The sequence below is a fragment of the Garra rufa genome, chromosome 1, assembly GCF_049309525.1.
Source record: "Garra rufa chromosome 1, GarRuf1.0, whole genome shotgun sequence".
NCBI classification, from domain to species: Eukaryota; Metazoa; Chordata; class Actinopteri; order Cypriniformes; family Cyprinidae; genus Garra; species Garra rufa.
The window spans coordinates 99338152-99362545 of NC_133361.1; the positions used below are offsets into that span (position 1 = coordinate 99338152).

At 41.9% G+C, this 24394-nt stretch overlaps 1 protein-coding gene and 2 pseudogenes across 1 annotated transcript; 1 reads left to right on the plus strand and 2 right to left on the minus strand.

Moving 5' to 3' along the window:
* LOC141322867 (uncharacterized) overlaps positions 1-24394 on the plus strand; it is a 677976-nt pseudogene that overhangs the window by 60265 nt on the left and 593317 nt on the right.
* On the minus strand, positions 14606-17458 carry LOC141340801 (uncharacterized; annotated as a pseudogene).
* LOC141340626 (uncharacterized) lies at positions 14606-24296 on the minus strand. Its single transcript, XM_073845675.1, has 2 exons — positions 23973-24296; positions 14606-19110 (listed from the first exon to the last, which is right to left on the minus strand). Exons 1-2 carry the CDS (start codon positions 24229-24231, stop codon positions 17921-17923), a joined length of 1449 nt encoding a protein of 482 aa, XP_073701776.1. The 5' UTR covers positions 24232-24296; the 3' UTR covers positions 14606-17920.

Consider the following 24394-nt stretch of genomic DNA (forward strand, 5'->3'; position numbering starts at 1 on the left):
GATTGTTGTTAACCTTTACAATATATTCAAACAAACTACATTTCCCATGAGCAGCAGGGCGGGAGACAAAGAGAAAGGAGGATGCTGGGATGATTCGAGGAGAGTCGTCTATATTTGTTAATGCGTCTATCGCCATTTGTTTTCTCTAAAACTTTGTTCAGTAAAGTTCCAGCGACAGAAATGTTCCCGTCTCATTCTTTGCTTCAAGCTATTTCACACCCAGCCAAACAACCACCCACCCACTCACTCACTCACTCACTCCTTTTTAATGACACCTTCAATGTTTTTTTTAATGACACCTTTGATGTTTTCCAGGATGCAGATTGGGTGGGCCGTGTCACCCACAGGAGCAGAGTGGTCCTCCGGAGTCACCAGAAAGACGCTGGCAATTTCAATATAGCACTGACTCTGGACGAGGAATCTGTAAGTTTTAGTAAGACATAAACAGTAGATTGCTTACTACACCATGTTTACATTTAGGTATGTACAGTTAGGTTTAATTTGCTCTGACACATTTCCCCATGCTTGGGTCACTTCTGCAGAACTCTTCACAAAGCTCTCCCCACCGACATTTCATCTTGGCACAGCAGTTCACTTAACAGACTCTAAATGCACCAAATCTACTCAACTCTTCCAGAACCCTTGCAAAGTTTTTATTTTATTTTTTTATTTAGTTCAACAAACACACTTTTTATTAATCAGAAAGCACCGACCTCAAAAGCACATCATATATTTCATTACAACATCACTGTGGAAATTTATGTCTCGTTCAATTTTGCAAAATGTTTTTGTTTTGAACAAAACATTTTTGTTCAAACAAAAAGTTTAACAGTTTTGACAGCAGTGTGTACGCCTGTGCAGCTTGGCCAGTGTGGAACGTAAAGTTTTGATGTCTAAGTGCAAAAATAATTCATGTAAAAATCGAAAGATGTCGTCATCTAATGCACTTTGTGCCATAGCACTGATAAATGGTCCACAGTTTAGCCCAAAACAAGTTTCTGCTGTGCTCACTGTGTGGATAGTTTTGACAAAGTGACCCTGATAAATGTGTGACCTAGCGATTGGGAGAAAGGAGAAAGAAAGAAAAAAACAAAAAACAAAAGTGTAATTACCTGTATGACCCTTTTTTCATAGATGTCGCAGACCTACTTTGCGAGGATCAGGCACCAGAGTCTCCGACCACTGGAAGGATCCAACCGGCTGTTCGTCTCCGGGTCCAGTCAGGCCGTGCACAGGGTCTCCCAGGACATGTACAACTTTCATGCCATGTAAATACCTGCACAAACACCTCCACGCGCACATGTGTGAATACATACTCTCGGTTGCATCTTGTCAGTCAGTCATTTCACGATTAACATTTCATTTATATCGTATTTTTACAGGTACAAACTGGAGACGTGGACGAGCCTCGACGTGCGGAGGGCCGTAGGAGTGGCTGCAAAACGGCTCACCACACAGCAGCAGCACACCCTCGACGCCTACCTGGGCCGCTGCGATGGTGAGGTCCGCGACGAGGACCTGGCTGACACGGCCGAGCTGCTGCACTCCTTGGCCGTGTATGTGTCTCTTCGTTTACCTAGGACATAGCACAAACCATTTGTCCAGCGGATTAGCAACTTGTCCACGCTTATCATGTAACACTGTAAACTTTGTTTTCCTCACCTATAAAGGACGCCTTCTGATATAATCTGACATAAAAAAAAGTTTTTTATTTAATGTATTTTTTTTTTATCGGGACTTTTATGTATACGAATCCGCGATCAACCTTGAACCCGCGTATCGTAAGCACTGGGGGCAAGCACCTGCCAGCGCACAAAGGGTCTGTAACTGCACCCTTTATCATCCATCTCCTCAGAGACGAAAAGTTTGAAAAATGGACATGTGAGTGTTTATATATGTTTAATCTTTGATGTGTAATAGTTAGTGTGTGTCAAACCATGTAGTTTATTGGCTTTTTTTCTTGGGTTTATTCAGTGAGGATTTTGAGCCGTTCGATGTGACGTGCAGAGAACACACGCGGCCTTGTTACCAAGTTCCAAAAATTCCAGAGTGTGTCGGAGTTTTTAAGTACGGATTCCCCACGGATCCCCATCTTTGCCACTGTATTAGACGAAGCCTGCGAGGTAGTGAGGTACTGATATGATTTCGACAGGGTCGTCATCCACCCAGAGGATGTGTGCTGCCTGAAAGCTGGGCTCCACTACCTCTTCGTGGGCAAAGTTGACCCATCAAAGGTGATCAACCACGGGCACATTCTCAGGAAGCACCTGGACTTGACCGCCTACACTGCGGAGGGTGTCATGTCCTTCCTCAGGTCGATGGGCAGCATTTTGGCCTATGTCGACGGTGGCTACTTTCTAAATATAAGTTTTGTGCCGGTCGACCCGAACAACACTGCCCCCATGTTCCGGAGCGATATTATGGCGAAGACGCACGCCATTGGCATGATCAACGCCGTCTACAGTAACTTCACCGCCCGGCTGAAGGGCCTGCCGACGCGCGACTTGGCCAGAGCCAGCATCACGAAGAATGACCTTGGCAACCTGACGAAGATTAACGTCCTGGCCGGCGACCAGAGGTTCCTGCTTGACCTCTTCATGAGCTCAGTCAAAGATGTGAACGTCGACGTGGACATGGGCATATACCTGACACTCACCAAGTTCGGGCAGAGGGACAGAGGGTGGTTCGACCTGAGGCGGCTTGCCGACACGCGGGGAGTCGCCGACATCTCATATCACGTGGCTGTCAACATCCACACTTCTAGCGACGGGACCGTCAACCTCCTGTGGTCACGGTGTGGGCTGCAGGAGGTGGTGGGTCAGCGGGGGACCCTGTTCTCCTCTTATTCCATGACTGAGATGGCGAACTTTCAGTGTAACCTCGACCACCTGCCCATGGACTTTGACCCGAGGCTCATGGACGTCATGCTGAGCCAAGACGTCAAGGTCAACTTTTTGCAGCTGTACACCGTGACACCCCATTGCCACATGCCGGCCACGGCGAAGCACCCGGTGAGCCGCGTCGTGACCATGTGCGACATGCACAATGAGCGACACCGGAGGACGATCAACGCTTTAGCGGACCGGTAAGTCGGGCATCCATGCACAAGAAACCATGTGTTTATAAAACTACACCTGCATTAGAGAGTAACGGAGAGAGAGTTATCGTGATCAAATGTGATAGTGAAACATTCGAAAAAAATGTAACACTAAGAAAAACACACACACACACACACACATACATATATATATATATATATATATATATATATATATATATATATATATATATATATATATATGAGCAACATCACATTCGGCTGAAGGTAATCATATTGTGCCAATATACAGCCATATCTCTCGTCTACGAGTGTGATATTGTGTTTAAACAACAACGGTTTGATGGCACAAGTGTGTAAATACTTAAGAAACAACATTAGAGTGTCTTTAAAACCCCTCTTTTGTGCAGAACTACTTCAAATCACAGTTTGCAGCTAAGCCCAAGCTTTTGTTACTAGTTTGAATTAGAGCTGCAGCTAACGACTACTTTGTCTGTAGATTAGTCTATCGCTTAATTTTTAGATTAGTCAACTAATCTGTTGATTGTTTTTATTTCCGGTTCATGAAATGATTTTTTTTAAATTAGCTGTTTAATCCTTTGACTAACTTTTGAATAAGTACAACTTCTATCATTAGTATTTCATATTAAATATCATTAGTATTTTTTATTAAATATCTTATTTAAAAAAAAATACTTTCCCAGCATGAAAATAAAGTGCAATAATTAAAACACAAACAAGACTCATAGGCATCATCTACCATTAATTCCACAGAAATTCTGTACAAAGAGAATGCCTGAAATGTAACATGTAGTTTAAAGTCCAACATTATAATGCTTAATGACTTCTGGATGGGTACAAGCAGGAACACAGAGCAAAATCCACAAACTAAACACACTACATCATGCTGTTAGTATGAATATGTTAGTCTTACATTTATCTATAAACTACCCGTCTCTCATTGTCCGTATCTTTGGTTTTCATTCACTAGCTGTCCTTGTGTTATCTTCTCTGTGTTTTTCTCTGCATCAGTCTCCAGCTACCGACAATGTCTGTTATCAATCAGTGTTTGCCAGTTTGTGAATTACACCGCGTTCCAAATTATTATGCAAATTGTATGTAAGTGTCATAAACACACAGTTTTTTGTTTTTCAATTAAACTCATGGATGGTATTGTGTCTCATGGCTCTTTGGATCACTGAAATTAATCTCAGACACCTGTGATTATTAAGCAGGCCACAGGTTTCAAGCAATTATGGGAATGAAAAAAGGTCTCTCTGCTGCCGAAAAGCGTCAAATAGTGCAATGCTTTGGACAAGGTATGAAAACATTAGATATTTCACGAAAACGTAAGCGTGATCATTGTACTGTGAAGAGATTTGAGGCTGATTCAGAGCACAGACAGGTTCGTGCAGGTAAAGGCAGAATGAGGAAGGTTTCTGCCAGAGAAATTCCTCAGATTAAGAGAGCAGCTACTAAAATGCCATTACAAAGTAGCAAACAGGTTTTTGAAGCTGCTGGTGCCTCTTGAGTCCCGCGAACATCAAGGTGTAGGATCCTCCAGAGGCTTGCAGTTGTGCATAAACCTACTATTTGGCAACTCCTAACCAATGCTCACAAGCAGAAACGGTTGCAGTGGGCCCAGACATACATGAAGACTCATTTTCAAACAGTCTTGTTTACTGATGAGTGTTGTGCATCTTTGGATGGTCCAGATGGATGGAGTAGTGGATGGAACATGTCCCAACAAGGCTGCGACCACAACAAGGAGGTGGCGTTTTTGGCCGGAATCATAGGGAGAGAGCTGGTTGGCCCCTTTAGGATCCCTAAAGGTATTAAAATGACCTCGGCAAAGTATGTCGAGTTTTTGACTGACCACTTTCTTTCATGGTACAAAAAGAAGAACTGTTAGCCTAGAATCTAGACGCGCCCCTAGCGGCAGCAAATTACATTTGCTTCCAAGGTCAGTCTAGTTACTCTCCGTTCACTTGAGATTTCTGAAAATCCAAAATCGACCGGGCCAATCACGAGTCAGTGGGCGGGTTTAACATGATGACGACTGACGTGCGACCATAAGTTCCGTCAGACATTCTCTGGTTCTGTGAATCATGCGTGAGATATAGAGCGGTGGCTCTATTGAGGATGAATGGATGAATAATACATTGTTTATTTTCAGTTTAAAAGTGAAAATGTCTAGCATTATTGTATTAATGTACTGTGATTAAAAAGGATCACAATGCTGAAAAAGCATGTTTGGATTTTAAATCAAAATAACGGATAAATGCTGTGTTTGTGGTAAAGAGCCGCGGATCAGTTACGGACGCTGTGTGAAAGCAAAACGAGTCCGTGCCGCTTTTGCACCGCATACATAACGCGCACGGACTGCAGACGCACTGTAGACGGAGTATGTTTGAAACAGGCGTCAGACATTCTCTGGTTTCGTGAATAACGCGTGAGAGATAGAGCGATGGCTGCCGCTAGCGAACAACTTTCTTTCGAATTGACTTTGGCCGCCACTCTGAAAGACTTGAAGTTAAGCTTTTCCACAACACACATGATGCAAGGAACTCGCTTTTCCGTCCCTCTGACTACGTAGTACCTTCTTCGTTGCTCTGATTGGTTGTAGCGCTATCCTATTGCGTGGAGAGGGAGTTTGAAAGACAACCGTTTATCCCACCCCTCTGATTGAGCTCTGTCTATGGAGAGTGCCCAGACCCTACATTTATGTGGGTCTGGCTTGTCAGGCTAAAGAACTGTGCCTTCCATAGCAAAATCATCTTCATGCATGACAATGCACCATCTCATGCTGCAAATAATACCTCTGTGTCATTGGCTGCTATCTGCATAAAAGATGAGAAACTCATGGTGTGGCCACCATCCTCCCCTGACCTCAACCAGATTGAGATCCTTTGGAGCATCCTCAAGCAAAAGATCTATGAGGGTGGGAGGCAGTTCGCATCAAAACAGAAGCTCTGGGAGGCTATTCTGGCATCCTGCAAACAAATTCAATCAGAAACTCTCCAAAAACTCACAAATTCAATGGATGCAAGAATTGTGATAGCGATATCAAAGAAGGGGTCCTATGGTAAGATGTAACTTGCCCAGTTAGGATGTTTTTGATTGAAATAGATTTAGATTTCAGTAAATATGACCACCTAATGCTACAAATTCAGCAAATGCCCATTTTCAGTTCTTTACAACCTATACAATGTTTTAACTCTGTTGTGCATAATAATGTGGAACAGTGCATTTTCAGTTTTTTATTTTTGAAATAAATACTGTTATCATTAGGAGGTTTGTTCAATAAAATTCGAATTATCCCCTAATGGTTGATGACTTAAAAATTATACTGACTGTCATTTGCATTGACTAATTATGAAAACCAGAGAAAGATATCATTTACATAATAATTTGGAACGCGGTGTATGTATTATTATTTGTATATCTGTATCTCTCGCAAAATTATACGTTTTGTTGTTAATTTTTATTAATCTCAGATTTTATATGATTAGCTGGATTTGGGATAACCATAATCATTGTTGACTTTTGACTTGTGACTTTGCTGCACAAAAACCCAGAGAAAATAGTACATATCTCTGCAAAACAGCCTACTTGAAAATCACCAGACAGTGATCAGGCTAAGAAATCTTCGTTCCTATCCCTGTCAAAGAAGCTGCAGGTCTGGCTTAATTCTTGATTTGTGAAGCTTTGAAGCTTCAGCACCACGGACAGCAGCCGATCCAGAGCTCAGAGCAGCAGTGGATGTGACGACCACCAAAGCAACAGACAACCATGCATTACAGTCAAACTTAGCTACTAATAGTTTTTCATCAATGTATTAAATTCTAAAAAGTATTAGCATAAGGGAGTAAATAACAAGGTTTCTAGGCAGTTCTGACATGCCTTCAATGACATTCATTCCTGAATCAGTAAATACATTAATAAACAAAAAGATTGTCCAGTTGTCAGGTGTTCAAGTGAAATGTTGTAGTATGGGGGTTACGTCCCAGGTCTAGGGTCTAGAAGTAACATAAATAATAGTCTTCACACCGACCTTTTTGATCTTTCGTTCTTTTTTTATTTTTACAAAAATAGGACGCTAGTAAACTTCAGGGTTGGGCCAAGGCCAAAATAACAAACAAAAGAATCAAACTAACTTTACCCAAAGAAACTTAATACCCTAAAAGAAAAAAAGTCAAACAAAAATACAGGGACTGAACTAACTCCCTGACTAGTTGAAAAACAGGAGAAAACGAATTTCACAAAAGAAAAAGGCACCCAACCCCTACAGCTTCCGTGCGAGAAAAAGGTGTATTTACAATATTTACAATAACGGGCAAAAACACAGCCACGTTAAGAGAAAGAAAAACAATCGGAGGAAAACTTTACAATGAAAACACTAGGTGGGTAAAGTGACAAAACTAACGGTATTCACAATATTTACACAGATGTAATTATACAACGTTTCAACTTTTTCGTACAACACAAACTTCCAAATAGCAACACCAACAGCCCACACTCCAGCTCGGCGTCGCCTCATTTTTAAAAGACGCGCAGTTCCTGGTTCACCCAACCACGGGGCACGTACCGGCACGTTCAATCAGGGCGGGGCCACCTGGGAGAAGGACAGAGAGAGAGAGAAAGAGAGCGCAAGAGAGAGAGAGCATGCATGCAAGAACCAGAGCTATGCATAGAGCACTTACGTCTCAACGTAACACTCCCACCCATAAAAGTCAAAAATCCCATTTTGACAACAACAAACAAACACACATTTTTTTTTTTTCATGACCTAGAAAGAGCATCAGCAAAAACGTTTTCAGTACCCTTCTTGTGGCGTATGTCGAGATTAAAACTTTGGACCACTAGAGACCATCGCATTAGCCTTTGATTTGAGTTGGCCATGCGTAGGAGGAAGACTAAGGGGTTGTGGTCTGTATAGACTATTACTGGTAGGGAACTACCACCGACATAGACCTCAAATTGCTGAAGGGCAAGGAGTAACGCTAAGGCCTCTTTCTCGATGGTGCTGTAACGCTGCTGTGTTTTAGAAAACTTTTTCGAAAAGTAACACACAGGGTGGTCGATTCCGTCTTCGGTTTCTTGTAGCAAGACCGCACCTGCCCCTAACGCACTAGCATCCACCTCAAGCTTAAATGGCCTGGAAAAATCAGGGGCGGAGAGAACTGGGGCACTACACAAGAGGTCTTTGGCAGCATTAAAGGCGTTATCGCACTCACGACTCCAAACGAAAGCTTTGGACACACTTAATAAATCTGTCAAAGGGCATACAACAGAGGAGAAATTTTTACAGAAGGCACGGTAGTATCCAACCATACCCAGAAAACGGCGCAGCTCTCTTTTTGACTTGGGAATGGGAAAATTCACAATTGCCTCAACTTTGGCATCAACAGGACACACCTGACCCTGGCCAACTTGTTTACCCAGGTAAGTGACCACGGCTTTTCCAAATTCACATTTTTTTAGGTTCACTGTCAAAGACGCTTTTGCCAAACGAGTAAACACTTCATGTAGCGAGTTCATGTGGTCACTCCACGAACTAGAATAAATGACAACATCATCAAGATATGCCTCGCAATTTGCCACACCAGATAATACCTTCTGCATCAACCTTTGAAAGGTCGCTGGAGCGTTTCGCATGCCAAAGGCCATTACTGTGTATTGAAGGAAGTTATCTGGTGTCACAAATGCGGAGATATCTGATGCACGCTGTGTAAGCGGCACCTGCCAGTACCCTTTTAACAAGTCCAATTTTGTTACAAAGGAGGAGGCACCAACACGATCAACACAATCCTCCATCCTAGGCAATGGAAAAGAATCTGCCTGGGTGACACTATTCACCTTCCTGTAATCAGTGCAGAACCTAAAGGAACCATCTGGCTTCGGCACCAACAGACAGGGTGAGCTCCACGGACTCGAACTGGGAATCGCTAGACCATGCGAAAGCAGGTAGTCTACTTCTTTCCTCATCTCTTCTCTCTTCTGGGGATTAACACGATAAGGATGTTGTTTTATTGGTGAAGAGTGTACAATTTCGACATCGTGAAACAAAACGTGGGTCTGTCTGGGGCTGTCTGAAAAGAGAGAAGAAAACTTTTGAATAAGAGAGATCACATCTGTACATTGAGACTGTGGGAGATATGACAAATGTTCTTCTATATTTTCCAATATTTCAGAATTGGACAGTCTGGTGGTGGACATAATTTCAGGAGCCACCAGTCCATCCTCATCAGACTCAACAGCAGAGGATATATGAGAAACTGTGATCACAGGTGCCACATCCAAAGTGGATTTAACAGACGGTGTCCTATTTACATAAGCTTTTAGCATGTTAACATGACAAACGCGACTCTTTTTTCTACGCTCCGGAGTACGAATTTGATAATTTGTCTCACTCAACTTCTTTTCCACCACATAGGGTCCTGAAAACCTAGCCTGCAATGCCGAACCTGGAAGTGGAAGAAGGACTAACACCAAATCTCCTGGCTGAAAATTTCGTGCTACACTGTTCCTGTCAAAACGTTCTTTCATTTGAACTTGTTTTGAAGCCAAATTTGATTTCGCGATTTCCCACACATGATGTAAACGTTGACGCATTTGAGCTACATAATCACACACGGTCACAGGCAACTCTTTTTCTAATAACAACTGTTCCCTTAACAGTTTCAGAGGCCCACGCACAGTATGCCCAAAGACTAATTCAGCCGGACTGAACCCTAAAGATTCCTGCACCGTCTCACGGACGGCAAACATCAACATAGGCAGACCTTCATCCCAGTCCTTTCCTGTTTCCATACAAAATGCACGTAGCATGGACTTGAGAGTCTGGTGAAATCTTTCAAGCATACCCTGCGACTCTGGATGAAATGCACTGGAAAGTTGATGCTTAACGGCCAGTTCGCGAAGAACCTGGGAGAACAGTTTGGAGGTAAAATTAGAACCTTGGTCGGTTTGAATAATCTTTGGTAAGCCAAATGTAGAGCAGAATTTAATAATCTCTTTTACCACTGCTTTAGCCTTTATATTGCGCATTGGGACGGCCTCTGGAAAACGAGTGGTGGCACACATAAGAGTGAGTATGTACTGATAACCTGATTTAGACTTTGGCAATGGTCCCACACAATCGATGACAATGTGCTCAAAGGGTTCACCTATTACGGGGATTGGGTGTAGAGGGGCGAGAGGAATGTTCTGATTCGGCTTACCGGCCAGCTGACAAACATGGCATGACCGGCAGTGAGCAACAACATCAGATTTTAAACCAGGCCAAAAAAAATATCGCAGCACACGATCATAGGTTTTTCGAATTCCCAAATGGCCAGACAGAACGTGGTCATGAGCGAGATTTAATATTTGGGAACGGTAACCCACGGGAACAACAACCTGACGAACACTATCGCCGTTTTCCCACTGACGCATTAATACGCCATCATCAACGAAAAAAGTTACATTTTCGCTAGGAGCTTTTGTTTCGTCAAAAACAGCTGCAAAACATGTAGCTAAGGAGGGATCAGCCTTTTGAGCAGCCGCCAACTGCGAACGACCCATCTGTAACGGGGCAATATTACAGGTAGACAAGGCTGGTTCGACATACAACTTTCCTGACATACCTGTAGACTGTAGAAAAGAGTCAGATATATCAATAACATCTTCAATTTTACGTGACTGAGCACGTGTAACCACACATGAAGAGAACACAGCTGGAAACTGAGAAGATAGGTCACTTTTCACATCTGTTATGGGACTGTTAACAACAATCGGAGGAGGGAAAACTATACCACCCGCTAGGTCGTTTCCCAAGATAATATCCACACCTTCCACAGGAAGTTCAGGGCAGATTCCAACACACACTTTACCCGTAACTATATCTGTTTGAAGGTGGACATTGTGAAGGGGAACCTTGACACAACCTGCTCCTATGCCCCGCAAAATTACATCAGCACCTGTGTAGGTTTTCTGTGACAAAGGGAGAGTACCAGCTAGCATCAGACTTTGGGCTGCCCCTGTGTCCCGTAAAACAGACACTGACTTGGGAATGCCTTTAGCGCTCTCTGCTACCCAGCCCTGCAACATAAATGGTTTATAACCTGCAGTGTTTTGATCAGGTAAAACATGTTTTGTCAATGTTTGTACAAAACCTACACTTTTAGGCTTAGCTGACACATTCTTTTTTTTCCAGGCTTCGCAATCTGCAATAAGATGACCAGCATCAAGGCAATAGAAACAGACCCTGCCTCCTCCTGGGCGATACTGAGCACCTCTATAAACTCCTCCCCTTCCAGATCTCACAGTACCTGCTGACCCCTTCACCTGCCCTTCAGCACCATGGACAGCAAACTTATCATATCTCACTGTAGGAGAAAAAACTGTCCGATGTGTCAATACAAATTCATCAGCCAGCACAGCGGCTGCTGAAAGGGACGTGACTTTCTGTTCGTTTAAATGTACAACAAGATTTTCAGACACACAGCTCTTAAAGTCTTCTAATAAAACTAACTCCTTTAAAGCTTCAAAAGTAGTCGTTTTATTTGCAGCACACCATTTTTCAAAAAGAGCTTGTTTTTCTCTGGCGAATTCTACAAAAGTTTGTTTGTCTGCTTTCTTATGGGCTCTAAACCTCTGTCTATACGCCTCCGGCACTAACTCATAAGCACGAAGAACAGTCTGTTTAACCACATCGTAATTTAGACTCTGTTCTATCGGCAACGCGGAGCAAACCTCCTGCGCTTTGCCGGTTAGCTTACATTGCAGAAGCAGAGCCCACATCGCTCTTGGCCACTGCAATGTAGCTGCAACACGTTCAAAAGCTGTAAAATAGCTATCAACTTCGGCTTCTCGAAAAGGAGGGACTAAATTAATGTGTTTGCTCACGTCAAAGTCAGGCGAAGAAATCGCCGCTGGAACAGGAACGGGACTAGAAGAGACTGGCCTAGGCCCTGTAGGTAACTGAGCAAACGACGGAGAAGCAGGGGAACTCTCCGGCGCGCTCTCAGTCGGGTGAAGCCGGCTGTGATCTCGCCGAAAACGTTCCCTCTCCATCTCAAGCTCTAGCTCCCTTAAATGAAGCCTCTTTGTCTCGGTCTCTTCCCGTTTGATTTCCAATTCTATTTCCTTTGTTCTTAAAAATAACAACTGGTCCGAATTGGGTAATAATGAAGTACTACTGGGTGGTGCAGTTATTGGATACCTGGAAAGTGCGGGCGAGTGTGGCGCAGATGGCGGCTTCTCGTCGACCTCCGTCGGCGTAGAAGCATTTGCATCCACGGCACCCACCCCGGACTCATCAGGCAAAATCCGCTGCATAATCAATTCTTTGTGCAACAAGTCTTTAACCTCCTTCTTAGAAGCTTTATGCGGTACAACAATTTTAAAAAATTCTGCAATTTTGAACAGATCATCCTTACGACAGCGATTAAACTGTTCCGTGCTCGGAGCGAGTGTAAAGGCGATCAAATCAAAATCCATAATACCTCTATGATCTGCTACTTTTTCACACACCAAAAAGAAAGCAGCCAAACAAAGAATAAACTTAAATGACTTACCCACTGTACAGCCACAAGAAGGGTTCATGGATGAGAAATAATCCGTTTTTGTGGATTAAGTAAAAGACGAGCCCCCAATTTATGTTACGTCCCAGGTCTAGGGTCTAGAAGTAACATAAATAATAGTCTTCACACCGACCTTTTTGATCTTTCGTTCTTTTTTTTATTTTTACAAAAATAGGACGCTAGTAAACTTCAGGGTTGGGCCAAGGCCAAAATAACAAACAAAAGAATCAAACTAACTTTACCCAAAGAAACTTAATACCCTAAAAGAAAAAAAGTCAAACAAAAATACAGGGACTGAACTAACTCCCTGACTAGTTGAAAAACAGGAGAAAACGAATTTCACAAAAGAAAAAGGCACCCAACCCCTACAGCTTCCGTGCGAGAAAAAGGTGTATTTACAATATTTACAATAACGGGCAAAAACACACAGCCACGTTAAGAGAAAGAAAAACAATCGGAGGAAAACTTTACAATGAAAACACTAGGTGGGTAAAGTGACAAAACTAACGGTATTCACAATATTTACACAGATGTAATTATACAACGTTTCAACTTTTTCGTACAACACAAACTTCCAAATAGCAACACCAACAGCCCACACTCCAGCTCGGCGTCGCCTCATTTTTAAAAGACGCGCAGTTCCTGGTTCACCCAACCACGGGGCACGTACCGGCACGTTCAATCAGGGCGGGGCCACCTGGGAGAAGGACAGAGAGAGAGAGAAAGAGAGCGCAAGAGAGAGAGAGCATGCATGCAAGAACCAGAGCTATGCATAGAGCACTTACGTCTCAACGTAACAGGGGTGACCAATACACATATGATTCATATAATTATTTACAGGTAGAACACAGCAACAATGCAGAGGTCGGACTTGTGAACCATGTCAACATGGTCCGCTGTGAGCCATCCAGCTGAAGATCCTGAACCTCTTCATGAGTGGCATGAAATGAACTGTCAGCACACATTTTCTTCACTTTAATGATAACACAGCAAGGCCAGCCAATGACACTGACAGGCTGTCCTGTCTTAAATTACCTCTTGTCCAAATTCCGTGAACCGTATCAGCCTAATGCATCAATATGCATTGATGAGAGGATACTTCTGTGGCGTGGGCACCTCACTTTCAGGGTGTACAATGCTCAAAAACCCAGCAAATATGAAATAAAATCCTACATATTGTGCGATTCTAAAATACGGTCCTGTCGAAAATGTTGGGAGTTTCTGCCAACTTAAAAAAAATGCTGCCAGGGAAAGAGTTAAAATACTTTTAAATTTATTTATTTTTTTATCAATCTTATCAGTTCCTTAGAAATGTTTGCACTAATGCTGTGCACTAATGTAAGTTTTGCAACTGAACAAAGTACATCAAGGTGAGTTTAAGTAAACTACAAAAACTATTGTTTAGTAATAGATACATTGAAAAAGTAGTATTCTTCATTTTTTTTTAAAGATTCAAGATCAAATTGAATCCCATTAAAATCATGTAGAAATTATCCTACAGGACATTTATGTCTTGTCCTATAAGACAATTCTTAATGGAATCCAAGGAACGTTTCCAAAACATGATAGAAATTCTAATTAGAATCCTTTGTTTTTTTTTTTGTTTTTTGTTTACAAGGGAATATTTTGCAGATTCTGAAAAGGAAATATAAACTGTTGACTTTATCTGTAGTTCCTCACAATCAGTTGTGAATTAGCTCAAGAGGGAAATGTATATAAATAATTAATTTATGACTAATTATGATTACAATTATTTATATCAGCTGCCAGTTTTTACTTTAGCAGAATTAAATATCGCCATGGACTAATCTGTTCGCCCAGCGATAATTCAGGTTAATTTCACAGCAACTCTAAGCAATGATATTTTCTAGGCCACAAAAAAATAAAAAATAAAATCTTACAGTATTAATGCATTAGAGCATGTAGCTTGATCAGAATCGTAAAGGGACATTAATTTACAAGACAAAATCATAAACTCATGTAATTTGTGCACAAGAGTTTTATTAAGGACTAACACATGACTAATCTAAATAAACAAACATACAATCGCTCATACATGGAGGAAGGTTAAGTCAGATTGGATGAATGGAGCCATTAGAGAAACAAGAAAAAGGCTATATAAAGAGTAGACATAAATATGTTTTAGTTAAATTTATGATACTTGCATTTCCTTGGTCGTTGACAAGTGTTTGGATGTAGTCTTGGATGAAAGTCTTGATGGTTTCAAGGTTTTGGACTTGAGATCACATTTTTCTGGGTTAAAGGAGCGATGAATTTCAAAGGTGTGCTGACTCTGTGGTTATAGAGAATTTCTTTCAAGGTTGAAAGTGAAGAAGAATGATGAGCTGAGAGAGAGAGAGAGAGAGAGAGAGAGAGACCCAGCTGAAATCTTGTGATGTGAATGAAAAGACAAGGCTGCAGGGCCTGGCACAGGCTTAGGGTTCTGAAGAGTTCTAGCTCATTTTCCTCATCTTCCTAGGAGTTTAAGGCCTCCCAGGTGCAGAAGCATCAACTCTGGGACTTATCAACCAGAAGATGGTAAGGTGATGAGACGCGGGACTAAAAGAACTGAGAAAACCCTGGAGAATTGAGGCAAGTCACTGTGTGAAGCCTTTATCTCCTATGGGGGTCGCAGTTAGGATATAAAGGTAATTGGGAGGCCAGGTTAATTGATCATTGAGATGCGAGAGAGCCAATGGTGACTTTTGCTTTTGGAGGGAAAGTTTACGACTCTTTGTCTGTAAGCATGGTATTTGCATATGTACTGGGATTGGAATTTCATGTAAAAACTACTAAAGATTCTTAAAACATTAATAATGTTGCATAGGTATCAAAAGATATGACACCATCTTTTAGATCATCAACTAATTCAACCAGACTAATCATGTTATATGTGTGATTATATTACTTAGTGATCTATTATAACACATGCACAAAAACATTGCACAATACAAAAGACAAAATAAATTAACAGTAGTAACTTACACAACGATCTGAGAATATGTGTTTGTTCACAGAAAAGTGTTTTGAAGAATTAATGAAAGATGTCAGTTCCTATGGCAGTATGTGTCCTTTTTTTAGAGTATTAGTTGGGGAAAATTCTTTTTTAAATAATTTTGAGTCGTAAAGATTATCTGGTCTGGCAGAGGAGTCCTGGATGCCATAGTAAGACTATTTGTAGACATCACGGCAGCCAGTGTTGTTGATTGGGTGAAGGGGGTTTGTGATCATTTGTCAATCTAATGAAGAATTTATTATTTGGTGAACTGTGTGTCTGATTGGTCTGGATTTTTTTCCAAGCAGCACATAGGCAACAAAGAATGTCGTTTTGTAGAGTAATTTACAATTTACAACAGCTTCAGATGTGTCTCAACCAATCAGAATCAAGGACAGTCCATTTGATACATTTTGGTTGAAACTCTTTCCACACTGAGGGTATCTGGCAGCCTTCTCGCTATTGTGAATTTCCATGTGCCTGTTGAGATTTCTTTTTAGAGTGAAACTCTTTCCTCACTGTTGGCAGGTAAAAAGGCTCTCTATAATGTGAATTTTCTGGTGGACGTCAAAGTTTCCACTTTGATCAAAACTCTTTCCACTCTGAGGAGATCTGTCAGCCTTCTCTCCATTGTGGATCTTCATGTGCTTGTCAAAGCTTCCTCGTTGACTGAAACTCTTTCCACACTGTTTGCACGTGTTAGGCTTCTCTCCAGTGTGAATTCTCATGTGAATGTTAAGGCATCTTAAGGCATCTTAACATCTTAACCTTCTTAGGGTTCCCTTTCGAGTGAAACTCTTTCCTCACTGTTGGCAGATGAAAGGCTGCTCTCCAGTGTGAATTTTCATGTGAAATTCAAGGTTTCCATTATGCATGAAACTCTTTCCTCACTGTTGGCAAGTAAAAAGGTTCTCCAAGGTGTGAATTTGCCTGTGGGCATAAAGGGTTTGTTTTCTCACACAGATGGCAGGTGAAGGGTTTCTTTCCAGTGTGAACATTCATGTGGTTTGTAAGTTGTAATTTTATGCAGAAACTTTCCACACTTATTACAGGGGTAAGATCTCTCTCCAGGGTGAACTCTCAGGTGGACTCTAAAGTTTCCAGGATTACTGAACTTCTTCCGCACCATTTGCAGATGAAACACTTCTCTCCTGTATGAACTTTCATGTGCCTTCTAAGGGTTTCCATTCGAGTAAAACTCTTTCCTCACTGTTGGCAGATGAAAGGCTGCTCTCCAGTGTGAATTTTCATGTGAAATTCAAGGTTTCCATTATGCATGAAACTCTTTCCACACTGTTGGCAGGTGAAAGGCTTCTCTCCAGTGTGAATTTTCATGTGAAATTCAAGGTTTCCATTATGCATGAAACTCTTTCCACACTGTTGGCAGATGAAAGGCTTCTCTCCAGTGTGAATTTTCATGTGAAATTCAAGGTTTCCATTATGCATGAAACTCTTTCCACACTGTTGGCAGGTGAAAGGCTTCTCTCCAGTGTGAATTTTCATGTGAAATTCAAGGTTTCCATTATGAATGAAACTCTTTCCACACTGTTGGCAGGTGAAAGGCTTCTCTCCATTGTGAATTTTCATGTGAAATTCAAGGTTTCCATTATGCATGAAACTCTTTCCACACTGTTGGCAGGTGAAAGGCTTCTCTCCAGTGTGAATTTTCATGTGAAATTCAAGGTTTCCATTATGAATGAAACTCTTTCCACAGTGTTGGCAGGTGAAAGGCTTCTCTCCTGTCTGAATTCTCATGTGGAATTTAAGGCTTTTATTTTCACTGAAACTCTTTCCACACTGTTGGCAGATGAAATGCTTCTCTCCAGTGTGAATTTTCATGTGAAATTCAAGGTTTCCTTTTTGAATGAAACTCTTTCCACACTATTGGTAGTTGAAAGGCTTCTCTCCTGTGTGAACTCTCATGTGCCTTTTAAGGGTTCCCTTTCGAGTGAAACCCTTTCCACACTGTTGGCAGATGAAAGGCTTCTCTCCAGTGTGAATTGTCATGTGAAGTTGAAGGTTTCCTTTTTGACTGAAACTCTTTCCACACTGTTGGCAGGTGAAAGGCTTCCCTCTTGTGTGAATTCTCATATGGAATTTAAGGTTTTTATTTTCACTGAAACTCTTTCCACACTGTTGGCAGATGAAAGGCTTCTCTCTTGTGTGAATTCTCATATGGAATTTAAGGGTTTTATTTTAACTGAAACTCTTTCCACACTGTTGGCAGATGAAAGGCTTCTCTCCAGTATGAATTTTCATGTGAAATTCAAGGTTTCCTTTTTGAATGAAACTCTTTCCGAACTATTGGTAGTTGAAAGGCTTCTCTCCTGTATGAACTCTCATGTGCCTTTTAAGGGTTCCCTTTCGAGTGAAACTCTTTCCACACTGTTGGCACATGAAAGGCTTCTCTCCAGTGTGAATTTTCATGTGAAGTTGAAGGTTTCCTTTTTGACTGAAACTCTTTCCACACTGTTGGCAGGTGAAAGGCTTCCCTCTTGTGTGAATTCTCATATGGAATTTAAGGTTTTTATTTTCACTGAAACTCTTTCCACACTGTTGGCAGATGAAAGGCTTCTCTCCAGTGTGAATTTTCATGTGAAGTTCAAGGTTTCCTTTTTGACTGAAACTCTTTCCACACTGTTGGCAGGTGAAAGGCTTCCCTCTTGTGTGAATTCTCATATGGAATTTAAGGTTTTTATTTGCAGTGAAACTCTTTCCACACTGTTGGCAGATGAAAGGCTTCTCTCCAGTATGAATTTTCATGTGTACTTCAAGGTTTCCTTTTTGAATGAAACTCTTTCCACACTGTTGGCAGGTGAAAGGCTTCTCTCCTGTGTGAACTGTCATGTGCCTGTTAAGTGCTCCCTTTCGAGTGAAACTCTTTCCACACTGTTGGCAGATGAAAGGCTTCTCTCCAGTGTGAATTTTCATGTGGAGTTCAAGGTTACCTTTTTGAATGAAACTCTTTCCACACTGTTGGCAGGTGAAAGGCTTCTCTCCTGTGTGAACTCTCGTGTGCCTGTTAAGTGCTCCCTTTCGAGTGAAACTCTTTCCACACTGTTGGCAGATGAAAGGCTTTTCTCCAGTGTGAATTTTCATGTGAAGTTCAAGGTTTCCTTTTTGAACAAAACTCTTTCCACACTGTTGGCAGGTGAAAGGCTTCCCTCTTGTGTGAATTCTCATATGGAATTTAAGTTTTTTATTTGCACTGAAACTCTTTCCACACTGTTGGCAGATAAAAGGCTTCTCTCCAGTGTGAGTTTCCTTGTGGACTGTAAATTCTCCTTGTTCACTGAAACTCTTTCCACACTGAAAGCAAGTGAAAAAACCCATAGTTTTTGTCTTTGGAGCTCTTTTTTGTGTAGAAGTATTTTCTGACTGTAAGGAACAAAATGATTTTTCTCCAGTTATGAAATCATGGAGATTCTCATACTGATCTTTCTCTTCAGTTCCAATCAGTACTTCCCTCTCCTCTTTCAGTGCTGTTGGGCCTAAGGTGGGAAAACAAGGAAATAAAAGTTAATGCCACAAAGCAGGTAACACCAAAACATAGTATGTATGCTAGATCTCATATCATGGCGTCCAAACCTGATCATTGTCGCCTGGTCTCCTATAGAGTTTAAGCTGGCTGCTATACAATTTATTCAATCTAATTGTTAAGGAAACCTAGATACAGACTGATCTCAATCTCCTAGGGGATCAAATGCAACAAATGTAAGAGAGACCAAACTAAAAAAAATAGTAAAAAGTACAAACTCCCCACTCAACCTTCAGATGAAACATTCATAGTCCCTCAGTCTCTTTGTGTCTTCTTAATATTAACATTATGTTTGGTTGTGTGTTCCTTTGAATCCAGCTTTTGGAGTTAATAAGTACATTGTTTGATTTATTCTGGACTCCTCGAGTTTCAATCTGGCACTTCACAACCAGCAACCCTCACAGAAGAAGACACCGAAACAATGACTGCTGAGGAACGGCTGTGGAGAATGTGGCAGGGCGGTCAGAGGTTGGAACGGTATGTGGCGGATTTTATTGAGCTGTACCATCAGGTGAACTGGCCCGACGCCTCACGCCTAAATATTCAATTTGTTGCGATCTCCCTGTTCACGATTTCCCTTTGATTGAATTGATCAACATCATTCTTAACTTAATCGGCTCTAACTTCGAGATCGAACAAATAGAGGATGATAGTCAGTCCCCCCCCCAAAGCCAAGAACCTCCACTTACCGCACCAACAGCTCAGACTGCCTGCCACGCCCCGAACACCCCAACATCATCCAAAGCTCCATTGCCAACCTCACCCCAGTACCGCCAGCTGCTCACAAGATGGCCACCACCTCAAAGTCTGCACCCAAGATGGCGGTCGCACCTGAGTTTCCGGCCAAGATGGCAGCCTCAACAGAGTACACGGACAAGCTCCCGAGCTCCCTCCAGAACTACCTCCCGAGCTCCCTCCAGTGTTCGCTCCTCCAGAGCCCGCTTTGCTAGAAGGCCCTTCTGAGCCACTAAATTCCCCCAAGAAATTTTTAATGGAGGGGGGCATAGGTTTACAGCAGTAGGGGCCGGGCCGAATGCTGAGGCCAAGGCCGTGGAGGCTGACCCACCATGGCCTCCTGAACTGTCTATTCGGCCATGGCCTCCTGATCTCTCCGATCCGCCATGGCCTCCAGAACTGTCTGTCCAGCCATGGCCTCCTGAACTCCCTGATCCGCCATGGCCTCCATAACTGTCTGTCCAGCCATGGCCTTCTGAACTCCCAGATCTGCCATGGTCTCATGAACCGTTTGCCCGACCATGGCCTCCTGAACTCCCAGATCCGCCATGGTCTAATGAACCGTTTGCCCGGCCATGGCCTCCAGAAAAAACCCAGATCCGCCATGGTCTCATGAACTGTTTTGCCCGGTCATGGCCTCCTAAACTCCCTGATCCGCCATGGCCTCCAGAACTGTCTGTCCAGCCATGGCCTCCTGAACTCCCAGATCCGCCATGGTCTCATGAACCGTTTGCCTGGCCATGGCCTCCTGAACTCCCCGATCTGCCATGGTCTCATGAAATGGCTGCCCGGCCATGGCCTCCTGAACTCCCCCATCTGCCATAGCCTTCTGAACTGGCTGCCCGGCCATGGCCTCCTGAACTCCCTGATCCGCCATGGCCTCATGAAATGGCTGCCCGGCCATGGCCTCCTGAACTCCCAGATCCGCCATAGCTCCCTGATCCGCCCTCGAGGCTTTCTCAGACTACCACGTTCCTGTCCCATAGCAGCCTCCAGGACGCCCACCCTCTCTCCCCGGTAGTATTGTTGACCAACCGGGAGGGGGGTGTAATGTTACATGTATCCTTGTCTACCCTGTCTTTGCACTGTTTCTGATTTGGTTTCTCCCATTGTCTCCCCCTGTCATTCTGTTAACTTTGCATTCTCCCATAGCCCTTCTGTGTTGATTTGATTATCGTCTTCACCTGGGGCCTCATGTACAAAGACTTGCGTTGAATTCATACTAAAACAACGTACGGACAAAGCTGTAAATGTGCGTACGCAGTAAAAAAAATCAGATGTATGAAACACTGCGTACGCGGAATTCCACGCATATCTCTTTGTACATCTGAATTAACGTGAAATTGAGCGCACATGCACGAGCGCAAAACCCCTCCCTGCCTCCTCCCCCGTATTAATATGGTAATGACTCCACTTTGGCAAAACCAAACGAAAAAGCAAGCAAGAGAAACTTAACAGAATGTGATTTGAAGGTGCTCCTCACCGGTAGACCAGAGAAAAACTGTTATTTGCAAGTTTGTAAAAAAAATTAAAAAAAATAGTGGGAGAGTTTAGCTGACGCGGTTAACGCAGTGGGGTTTGAACATCGCACTGTGAACGAATTAAAAAAGAAATGGTCCGATGTAAAGGTGCGGGTGGAGAACATCGGCGACTTAGCCTACGTTTCAGCGCATCAGTCAGAGTCATAGAGCGCAAGCAGATGAACATCGTTGTCTTGTAACGGTAAAATATCTTGTTTGAATAAGTGCAACGTTGTCTTTATGAAATAAACAATAGTAGGCCTATGTCTATAAAGGTTCATATAATGCCTCACCACTCGGTGTGATGTTGACATAATGTGATTTAGTTTGACACAAAGCAACCGAGTGATCCTTGTCAGCTAGGTAAAATATTTTATAAGAAATTTCTATTTTGATTTTATGGTTATCTGCTGAATTTGCTGATGCTTGTAAATTACATGATGTAATTTATTAACATTTCATCATATTATATAGCCTATATAGCCATTGAGAGGGACATCCCAGTGGATCGCAGTGTTGTTTGAATTAGTTTACATAAGATATAGATATATATATATATATATATATATATATAAGATATTTACATACCCTCTATATGTATATTATCTGTATAAAAGTTATTAATACTAATTAAATATAAAATAAGAATATTATTGTGTGTTTTTTTTGGTGGTGGAGGGGTTGGGGGGGTGCCCTTTTTTTCAGTTTCAGCACATGCCCCTCAAAAGGTCTGTGCACGGCTCTGGTGCCACCGGCATTTCAGCTGCCCAATCGCCCACTCTACAAGTGCGAGAATGGGCATCATTGTATCTGCGCTCTTGGTCAGTTTGTGGGTTGTTGAGGGGGGTTAACAGCCACGTCTTTAATGGATAACCGCGGTCTCCTGATATGCAGTTAAATAATTACGCTCAATAAAATAAAATAATGTAAAACTTAGCTGTTTCCGATTCACGTATCCAAATTGTTCTTCAGATGGCGCCTTTATAGCAATGTCCGTGCAGTCGATCGCTTGCGCTTACATTAGGATAACCGGTGATCGCTGCAAATTGCGCTTTGTTTGGCTGGTCAACTGCATGGTATGGAAATCTTATATACCTGCTAGACATGCGGATGATCCCGTCCCATACAGCTGGCATTGCACGGCTCAAAGACGACTGGCTTAACCCCGAGCGATCTGCCAGTTCCCTTTGGAAAGAACAATTTGCCAGGAAACGAAGCGTTATCAGCACCTGTAAGGGAACGGGTAATGCGTGGCTCCTCGCTGTCTCCAAATTTGGACCCAACTCAGCAAAGAGCTCCAAGAGGATAGCTCTTGGAAATCTGAAGCAGTTTATAAGCCAGTCATCATCGTGGGCCAGAAAATCACTGTGATCCCTAAAAACGCGTTCCCTTCGGATTTGGCCATTGACAATGTCCTCCAATAAGGCCAACACTGCCATTGCCATAGACTAAGGGATGTATACATTTGCAAATGCTTTTATATGTTCTAAATCACATAATTGGTAGAAAAATATTGTCTCAATTAACCCATTTTATCAATTATAAATTAATAACAATGTTTTCCACATGTGTTGGTGCGATACTTTGTAGTGTGCAATTTAAAATAATTGCCTCTAGGAGTCGCCAAGGGAAATAAAACAAACACACGCACAAAAAATACACGTACGCCAGACATGGAGTTGGCGTGGATCAACGCACATTCTCACGTTAATTTCATCGTTAGTAAATCCAAACGTGAGCGTGAAATCTGGCGTACGCAAAGTTCTTGTGCGTAGATACATGAGGCCCCAGGTCTTGTAATTAGTCACTCTATAAGTTGTTTGATCCATAGTTTCTTTGTTGTCGTCTTTTATGTTTAGATCCCGCTTTTGAGTTAATAAAATACTTTGTTTGATTTATTCCGGACTCCTCGAGTTTCACTCTGGCTCTTCAAAACCAGCTACTCTAACACTTACTAGAAAAACTGCATGAAAAAGTGTAATCTGTTTCATAGTCTCAGTGAGGTTTTATGAGTTTTCAAGTATGTGCAGTAAGGTGATTAATGTTTTCTGACATTTCAGTGTGGATGGAAAATGCCTGAAAACGATAGTGTGGATAGAGAAAATAAAAAAAAGGCTGTTTTCAATTGTATGCAGATTCATTTAGGTGTAGCCAAAGTGTTTACTTGTTTATTTGCTTACCAAATACTTTAAATTAACAAATGTAGAAATCAAGCAGTAGCTAAACATGATTACTCACATTTCAAGGTTTGATTTGTTAGAAATGCTAGAAATCAATGGTTTTAATATTAGAAGCAGATACTAGGTTTAATGTTACAGAAGAAAAAATATATAATTTTGGTTTAGGCTAATTCCATTTTATTATTACAACTTAAATGCATGAGGTCATAATTACAAATGGCCAATGTGCAAGCAAGATCTTCTCAGCTGCAATTGAAGGCAGCATTAGTATGTGTTCTCAACACTTGTCAAATGTCAAAACATTTCTACACTTGTGTGACATTGTTCATAAATATCATTCAATTTCTGTAGTGACTTCAGGTTTGAGAATAAAAACCAACCTGTTTGTTCCTTGGCATCTTCATGTTTGACTCTAAATGCTTCTTCAATCGTCAAGTCTTCATTCTCCTCTTTAATAAACACCATATTTGTTTGGTCTTCAGTATCTTCATGTTTGACTCTAAATGCTTCTTCAATCTTCATGTCTTCATTCTCATCTTTAATAAACTCCATCTTTGTTTGTTCCTCAGTATCTTCATGTTTGACTCTGAATGTTTCTTCAATCTTCATGTCTTCACTCTCCTCTTTAATAAACACCATCTTTATAATAGTGTTACATGGATCTCTGTTGCTTCTCCAGGAGTTTTTCTGTGTGTTTGAACACTTTGTCCTGTTTAATATGAGAATAATTAATAGAAAGAAAAATCAATGCAAACTCATCTCTGGGTGCGTCTCAATCAGCTGCTAGTTCAGTAGTCAGTGC